Raw genomic sequence first — 9,644 nt, 5'->3', positions numbered from 1 at the left:
TTTTCATGTATTTATCACCTTTAGCCCGTAAGGCAGCAACTTGACCGCTGCTGACAAAACAGGAAGTGATTTGAATGTAGTCTTTGTTTTAACAAACTCAGGAGGTGTAAAACATGTTTACCCATGAATTTGCTGCCTTTCTTTACTACTACTATTTCCTACAAAACAACTGTGTTGGGGTCAAAGTATCAGTGCAAATTCCTGTACAAATACTGACTTTAACGAGTTCTGCACACAAAGCTTTGGTGTGCCTGTTAAATTCCAAGCAAGCCCTTTTTTTTTTTTTTTTTTTTGCTAGTGACTAGTGAGGGTGGGGAGAGAACGAGGAAACTGGGAAAGGAAGGAGGGGAAGTTAAACCTTCCTTTCCTCTCTCCCTTCTTCAGAAAACCAAACATGGCATCTTCCATGAGGAGCTTGTTTTCTGACCACAGCAGATATGTTGAATCTTTTCGGAGGTTTCTCAACAATTCCACCGAACACCAGTGCATGCAGGAATTTATGGACAAGAAGCTGCCAGGCATTATAGCAAGGTAACAAAAAGGGACGTTTTTGTCAAAAAGACAGCCTTGGACTCGTTCTGTGCAAGTGATAGATGGGTCGAGCGCAGCCCGGCAGGCTGGGCGCCGGGATAAGGGCGAGTTACTGATAGCAGCTCGCGTTCGGCGCCTCCTCATTCCCCTCCTCTCCCAGTCTCCTGCAGCGCTATAGTTAGACGTTGTCTTTAAACATTCAAAGGCTCAGATTTGTGCTGTGTTTCCAGCTGCAAGGAGATAAGCATTAACCATTTAAAGGCACAAATCCATGTTCATTCGGGCAAACATAAGATACCAATCTTTGAATTCAGATTTTTCAGCCCTCCTCCAAATTTCACATTTCAAATCAGTCCCAAATGTAGCCTAGTATTCTTTTCATTGGAGTCTAATATAAATGATTGCCAAATACTTTTTACCCCTGGTTATTGAGTTGATGCCCCTTCGTTCTCATTATATCAGCTTAAATTCATTTTCCTTATCCGTTATTATGGTTATAGCTCTCCCCCTAAAATATCGTCTATTCCTTTCAATTTAATATTAGTCATGTGGCCTTGAAAAAGAAGCGTTTTTCCATTATCAGTGAAACGCACTAGTTGCTGTCCTTCTCATAGACTTTTTGTGTGCGTGTGATTAATGTGTTCAATTTGTGCCAGAGCTGATAAGCGTTATGAGAGTAACAGATTCCACATGCTAAAGATAATCAAGTTGCCCATCTGGGGGTGGATTCCTGTAACTTACTCTGTTTCAGGAAATAATGATGGAAAGCTGGGAAGAAATGATTGACTCTGGATTCAGTTTGCAGTAGCAAAACCCAAACCCACTGCCATCTAGTCAGTTCTGACTCACAGCCACCCGATAGGAGAGAATAGAACTGCCCCATAGGATTTCCAAGGCTGTGAATCTTTAGTTAGACTGTCTCTTTCTACCCAGGAGCCGCTGGTGGGTTTGAACCGCCATGCTTTGCTTAGCAGCTGAATACTTTAATCACTACACCACCAGAGGTCCTTTGCAACAGCAAATGAACCTAATATTTGATCTTTTTCTGGATTTCACTACTGTAGGCCTGAAATTCTTTTCACCAGGACAGCTCCCCTGCCTGACCAGAGCAGGCATTGTTATATGTATGTGGAATTCTGGTTTTATTTCTATTTTCTATCCTACATGGTTCAGTTTTATTTGTTTACTTATTTTAATAGAGTATTATATAATATCAGAAGAAAGGTTGGGCAATCTACTACCATAGTGATACCGCCTCGGAAACTCATGGAGGTGTTGCTATGAGTCAGATCTGACTCCACAGCAGTGGGTTTGGTTTGGTATTATAAAATATATTGGGTGGCACAGCACTTTGCAATAGGTGCTACCTAAATGTTTGCAGGCGGAACCCACCAAATGACTCCGGGCAAGAAAAGGCCTCCGATCTGCTTCGATAAATGTTCACCAAAAAAACCCCCAAAAAACAAAAAACTCAAACTCACCGCCCTTGAGTCGGTCCTGACCCATAGCGACCCCTCCTAGGTTTCCGGGGCAGTATCTCTAGGGAGCTCTGGCAGCGTAGTGCCTAAGGCACTTGACTGCTAACCAGAAGGCTGGCGGTTCAAACCCACCAGCCACTCCTCGGAAGGAAGATGGGGCAATCTACTTCCGCAGTGATACTGCCTCGGAAACTCAAGGAGGGGTTGCTATGAGTTGGGTCCCACTCGATGGCAAATAACCAACCAACCAACATCTCTACGGAAGTAGATTGCGTAGTCTTCCTTCTAAGGAGTGGCTAGTGGGAACCCTATGAAGCACTTCTACCCTGTAATAAATGGGTGGCCATGAGTTGGGGGACCGAACTCACGGCAGCGAACAACATTAGTAATACATGATAGCTGTTGTTGTTATGTGCCGCGGAGTTGGATCGACTCATAGCGACCCCTAGAGAAAGGACAGAGGCAGATGAGTGTCTTTTAGCTCATCTTAAAGATAAGTGGCTGGTGGGTTTGAACCGCCAGCCTTCTAATACATGATAGTATAGCAAAGCAAAACTCAAAGCAGACAACTTATTATCTAGGAATTACAGTTTACTTTGTTGGCTTTTTTTCTTATTTCTAACATTAAAGGTAATGAATTAATGTCTAAGTTCTTTTTCAGGACTAAAAGTCTGTGTTTAGGGCTGTGGTTTATCCAGATCCTTGTTGTTTTTTTTCAGCCGTACAATTTGGTTTCAAAAGGTATTGTGTATGGATACAACATAATGAAAGATGACCCCTCCCCTTTCTTCAAGGAGCATATACAACTTTACTAGAAACATTGAATGTGAGATTTGTGAAAGACTGAAGAATTTTCAAAGGCATAATCAAGTTTTTGTTATAATGGTAGCGTATAATTAGGAATTACCTGAACTAAGTATTATTTATTTTAAAAAACCAGCTGCCATTGAGTCAGTTCTGACTCAAGGTGACCCCATGTGTTTCAGATTAGAGTGCTATGCTCCATAGGGAGCTGTGTATGAGAAGCACATTGTCAGGCCTTTCTTTTAAGTTGCCTTTGGGTAGGTTTGAACTGCCAACCTTTTGGTTAGTAGTGGAACACTTAACTGATTGCACCGTAATACTTTGTCCCTGAAGGTGGTGTTTGGAATGAAATTTAGTTGAAAGGCCTTTAGAATTGTTGCTTAAAGTCGTTTATGAGTTATAAGCAGGCAAAAACCAGAAACAAACCCAATGCCACAAGTGGATTCCGACTTACAGCCACACCTGCTGGGTTTCCTAAGCTGTAAATCTTATGGAAGTGTATTGCCTCCTCTTCCTCCCTTGGAGCAGCTGGTGGGTTTGAACACCAAACCTTCTTGTTAGCAGCAAATACCTTATCCGCTATACCACCAGAGCTTTAAGTAGGCAAGATACTTTCTTAAATTTTCAATTTTATCAAAGACTTTTTAAAGAAGTTAAATGGTTCTAGAAAGCTTATTACAACCTCGACAATAAAAACAAGAATAGTCTCTTGTCCCCAATCCCCCTCCTGATTCCTGCTCTCCAGAAGCAACCATGTTGAACATTTAGAAATCTTTCAGTTGTTCCTTATGGAATTTTCTTTCTGAATTCTGAATAACAAGGGTTGTGAGGATGGCGCAGGACCGGGCAGTGGTTCATAGGGTTGCTGTGAATCAGAATCGACTCAGTGGCAGTGGTTGTTGTTAGGTGCCATTGAGTTGTCTCCAACTCATAGCAACCCCATGCACAACAGAAGAAAACACTGCCCGGTCCTGTGCTGGCCTCACAATTCTTGCTATACCCTGCCCATCATTGCAGTTGCTGTGTCAATGCATCTCCTTTAGGGCCTTCCCCTTTTTTGCTGACCCTCCACTTTAACCAAGCATGATATCCTTCTCTAAGAAATGGGCCCTTCTGACAACATGATCAAAGTGAGACAAAGTCTGGCCATTCTTGCTTCCAAGCAGCATTCCAGCTGGACTTCTTCCAGGATAGATTTGTTAGTTCTTTTGGCAGTCCATGGTACTTTCAGTATTCTTCACCTACACCACAACTCAAAAGCACCAACTCTTCTTTGGTCTTCCTTGTTCATTGTCCAGCTCTCACATGCATATGAAGCAATTGAAAGTACCATGGTTTGGGTTAGGTGTACCTTAGTCTTCAAGGAGACATCTTTGCTCTTCAGCACTTTAAAGAAGTCTTTGGCAGCAGATTTGCTAAGTGCAGTACGTCGTCTGATGTCTTGAGTACTGTGTCCGTTGGTGTTGATTGTGGAACCAAGTAATAAGAAATCTTTAACAACTTCAATCTTTTCTCCATTTATTGGTCCAGTGGTGAGGCTTTTTGTTTTTTTTAATGTTGAAATGTAATCCATACTGTAGGCTGAAGTCTTAAATCTTCATCAGTAAGTGATTCAAGTCATCCTCACTTTCAGCCAGCAAAGTTGTGTCATCTGCATATCACAGGATGTTAATGAGTCTTCTTCCAATCCTGATGCTACGTTCTTCCTCATGTAGTCCAGCTTCTCAGATTATTTGTTTGGCATAAGATTGAATAGGTATGGTGAAAGGATACAGTCCTGATGCACTCCTTTCCTGGTTTTAAACCATGTGGTATCCCTTTGTTCTGTTTGAAGGACAGCCTCCTGGTCTATGTACAGGTTCCTGATGAGTACAGTCAAGTGTTCTGGAATTCCCACACTTGATTATTATGTTATCCATAATTTGTTAAGATATGATCCACACAATCAAATGCTTTTGCATAGTTAATAAAACACAAGTAAACATCTTTTTGGTATTCTTTGCTTCCAGCGAAGATCCATCTGACATCAGCAATGATATCTCTTGTTCCATGTCCTCTTCTGAATCCAGGTTGCATTTCTGGAAGTTCCTTGTCAACATACTGCTGCAACTGTTTTTGAATTATCTTTAGCAATATTTTACTTGAGTGTGATATTAATAATGTTGTTTGATTATTTACACATTCTGTGGGATCTAGTTCTGTAGAGATACCACATTGGAAACCTAAGGAGGGGTTGCTATGAGTCAGGACCAACTCGATGGCAGTGAGTTTTTTTTTTTTTGGTGGGATCACCTTTCTTTGGAATGGGTACAAATATGAATCTTTTCCAGTTAGTTGGCTAGGTAGCTGTCTTCCAAATTTCTTGGCATAGACAAGTGAGTGCCTCCAGCACGACATACATTTGTTGACACATCTCAATGGGTAATCTGTCAATTCCTGAAGCCTTGTTCTTTGCCAATTTCTTCAGTGCAGCTTTGGCTTGTTCTTTCAATGTCATTAGTTCTTGATCATATGCCACCTCCTGAAATGGGTGAAAATCGACCAATTCTTTTGGGTACAGTGACTGTGTATTACTTGCATCTTCTTTTGATGTTTCCTGCATCATTTAATATTTTGCCCATAGACTCTTTGAATATTGCAACTCGAAGCTTAATTTTTTTCATCACTTCTTTCAGCTTGAGAAATGACAAGTGTGTTCTTCTCTTTTGTTTTTCTAACTCCAGATCTTTGCACATTTCATTATAATTCACTTTGTCTTCTTCAGCTGCTCTTTGATATCTTTTGTTCAGCTCTTTCATCTTGTCATTTCTTCCATTTGCTTTAGATACTCTCCATTCAAGGGCAAGTTTCAGAGTCTCTTTTGACACTCATTTTGGTCTCTTCTTCCTTTCCTGTCTTTTTAATGCCCTTTTGCTTTCTTCATGGATGATGTTCTTGATGTCATCCTGCAATTCCTCTAGTTTTCGGCCATTGGTATTCAGTGCATCAAATCTATTCTTTAGATGGTCTCTAAATTCAGGAGGGATATAATCAAGGTCATATTTTCACTCTTGTGGACTTCTTTTAATTGTCTTCAGCTTCAACCTGAACTTGGATATGAGCAATTGATGGTCTGTTCCAAAATCAGCTCCTGGCCTTATTTTGACTGAAGATACTGAGCTTTTCCATGACCTCTTTCCACAAATGTAATCAATCTGATTCCTGTGTACTCCATCTGGTAAAATCCATGTGTATAGCAGCCATATGTATTGTTAAGAAAAGGTATTTACAATGAATAAGTCATCGGTCTTGCAAAATTCTATCATGTGATCGCCAGCATTATTTCTATCACCAAGATCATATTTTTCAACTACCAGTGATTCTTTACTTCTAACTTTTGCATTCCAATCACCAGTGATAAACAACACATCTCAATTTCAGACTGCAGAAGTTAGTGAAAATCTTCAATTTCCTCATCATTGTCTTTGGTGGTTTGTGTGTAAATTTGAATAATAGTAGTAGTAACTTGGCTTCCTCAGAGCTGTATGGATATTTTCCTATCACTGACAGCATTGTACTTAAGGTAGATCTTGAAACATTCTTTGTGACAGTGAATGCTACACCATTCCTCTTTAATTTGTCATTCCTGTCACAGTAGATCCATATATGGCTGTCCGATTCAAAATGTGTAAAACTGGACTAATGCCTAGCATATCATTCTTTATATGTTCCATTTCATTTTGGAGAACTTCTAATTTTCCTAGATTCATACTTCATACATTCTATGTTCTGGTTATTAATGGATGTTTGCAGCTGTTTCTTCCCATTTTGAATCATGCCACATCAGCAAATGGAGGCCCTGAAAGCTTTATTCCATCCACATCATTAAGATCAGCTCTACTCTGAGGAGGCAGCTTTTCCCCAGTCATATTTTGAGTGACTTCCAACCTTTACTGCTATTCATAAGGTTTTCCCTGGTCAATTCTTTGAGAAGTGGTTGTCCCTTTTCTTCTTCTGAGTCTGTCTTAGTCTGGAAGCTCCACTGAAACCTCTCCAGCATGGGTGACCCTGCTGGTATTTGAAATATCAATGGCATAGCCTCCAGCCTCACAACAACATGCAAGCCACCATAGTACAACAAACTGACAGATGAGTGGTGGCATGGCAGTGGTAATAATAATAATTCTAAATAACATGTTATTCTGCTATTTCTTAATTTGCTCTATGGGCAAACCTGCATAGTTTCCTTCCTACATGATGCCAATAAGTTGAAATTTTTAGTTATATTATTTTATTGTTTACAGTATTTTTCTCAGTGGCACAGTGGTTAAAGCACTTGCCTGTTAACCAAAATCGCTTCTTGAGGGGAGAAAGATGTGGCAATCTGCTCCTGTAAAGATTTACAGTCTTGGAAACTCTATGGGGCAGTTGTATTCTGTCTTACAGGGTCTATGAGTTGGAATTGAATGACAGCAAGTTTGGTTTTAGTATATTGTTTATAATTAAGCAATGTATTATGCTACATACATTTTCTTTCATATATAACTTTTTGGCTTTGCTAGAGTTAACCATTGCTTTAATTTTTGTTTGCTTAGTTTTCTTTGTACCTATTACTACTCATAACCCAAGGAGAACAAAGATTAAATTTCTCTCAGTATATTCAAACAGTCACAGCTCACTGCCTCATACCCCCTACCACTACTCCTTACCACTACCATGGTGTCTTTCCTGAAGTTTTTGTACTTCTAATCTGGACTATGTTTGCTCTTGGTTTACTGAGTAATTGTTGATCAGGGAATTTACATCACCTCTTGGGAATTCCCTTCTCCCTCTAGTATTGAATCCCCCAAATATGGATGCCATGACTTGCTTTTCTTAGTTTCCTCAGCTCATTTTTTTCTCCAGCTCACCATTTAAGAATTTTCCCAGAACAGGTATATGGAAGGTAAACTTTTTTTAAAACTTTGGATGTTTGAAAATGGCTTCGCTATATACTTTCTTTGTTAGATTGACTGGGCATGGAACTCTATACTAACAATGATTTTATTAAAAAAAAATCTGATCTTTAGCATATGACATTTTTGTCATTGTTTTTGTTTGTTTGTTTATTTGTTTTCCTTACTTGAAAGTCTTTGGAATCTTCTCTCATCCCTAGTATTCTGAAATTTTAAGAAAATAAATTAATGTGTGGTTCTTCTTGATATATTTTGTTAGGTATCTGTTGGGAAGCCTGTACCATCTACTTCTGAAAAATAAGCCACTGAAAACCTTATGGGCACAGTTCTATTCGCACACATAGAGTCACCGGGGTAGTTGACTCTAAGGAAACTCATTTTGGTTTTGGGGCCTTTTCAATCGATATTCAAATCCTTTAGTTCTGGGAAGATTTGGTTTTATTTAATCATTCTTCCCCTCTGGATTCTCTTTCTGAAACTTCTTTTCATGAAACATTAGAGTTCCTGGACTGAGTTTCTAATTTTTTTTTTTCCATATTGCCAACTTTCTAAGACTTCATCTTTTAACATTCCTATTACATTTCTGGGGAGCTCTGGTAGCATAGTGGCTAAGACACTTGCCTGCTAACCAGAGGCTGGTGATTCAAACCCACCAGCCACTCCTCGGAAGGAAGGTTGGGCAATCCTACTTCCGTAGTGATACTGCCTCAGAAACCCAAGGAGGGGTCGCTATGAGTCGGGTTTGACTCGACGGCACATAACAACAACATTACATTTCTGCTGATATATTTTTAATTTTTATTTATTTTTTTCTTTCTGGCATCCTTTCCATGTTTCACAAATGCAGTATCTTCTCATTTCTTTTCCTGTATGAAACTTTACTCCCCACATGTTCCTTCTAAGTTCCCTTTTTTGGTTCCTTTTGTTCTTTGTTTCTCATGTTAGGGAAGTTCAAGAACTATGCAATGAGCCTGATTATCCATCCAATCAAATAATGAGGCTTTAAAAATCAGTTTGAATGTTTGTGTATGTTGGGGCAGGACTTATTTGAGTTTCAGGGGACTTACAATAATAATTAGGCATGGACTCAGCTGTTTCTTGGGAAGTCTTCAGATATCAAGATTTGAACTTTATTCATTAGACCATTTTGTTTCGTCAGAGAGATTTCTTCAGTTCCTTATTTGGGAGGGACTAAGTGTGTGTGTGTGGTACAATATATAGCAGTAAACAATAAAAGTTTTTGTTTTGTTTGTTACATGGACAGTATTTATAGTCTTGTATGGAAAATAGTAAGAGTTCAATAATTATTAGTTATCATCATAAGGTATAAATGGGATAAATATAGTATCATATCATATAATCAATAGCATAATATAATATTCATAGTATTCATAGAGGAGCTGTAGGAGTAAAAGATCTAATTTATGTAAACAACTTCACTGTGCTTAGAGTAATAACAACTGCTAACATATGTTGAGTGCTTGCCTTGTGCAGACATTTCTATAACAGATTTACATGAATTATCTCATTTAATGCAATTCCTCCATGAGTTAGACATTATTAATAATCATATAAGGTCTATGGTATTATCCTATCTCATACATAATAAAGGCACAAACCAAAAAAAAAAAAAAACAACTTACTGCCGTGGGGTCGGATCCAACTCATAGTGACCCTTCCCTGGGTTTCTGAGGTGGTATCACTACAGAAGTGGATTGTCCAACTTTCCTTCTAAGGAGTGACTGGTGGGTTTGAACTACCAGCCTTCTGGTTAGCAGTCCAGTGCCTTAGGCACTACACTACCAGAGCTCCCAATAAGGGTACAAACAGGTTAAATAACTTGTGAAAGCTAACACAGCACCATGTTGGAATTTGAACCTGGGTTCTCTGTTCCAAT

The 9,644-nt window shown here is 39.2% G+C and overlaps 1 protein-coding gene across 1 annotated transcript in view; it reads left to right on the top strand.

The window, feature by feature from the left end:
• Positions 1–394: 394 nt before the first annotated feature.
• Positions 395–9,644, top strand: part of HNMT (histamine N-methyltransferase) — a 69,822-nt gene continuing 60,572 nt past the window's right edge. Inside the window, exon 1 of the mRNA XM_007946045.2 lies at positions 395–531. Coding sequence (XP_007944236.1) covers positions 395–531 — 137 coding nt within the window. The remainder of the gene's footprint in view (positions 532–9,644) is intronic.

Source organism: Orycteropus afer, unplaced genomic scaffold (genome assembly GCF_000298275.1).
Source record: "Orycteropus afer afer isolate SDZICR_OR568_19922 unplaced genomic scaffold, OryAfe1.0 scaffold00148, whole genome shotgun sequence".
Taxonomy (NCBI): domain Eukaryota; kingdom Metazoa; phylum Chordata; class Mammalia; order Tubulidentata; family Orycteropodidae; genus Orycteropus; species Orycteropus afer.
The sequence above is the reverse complement of the archived record's forward strand: the minus strand, read 5'-3'. Positions and strand labels throughout refer to the sequence as shown.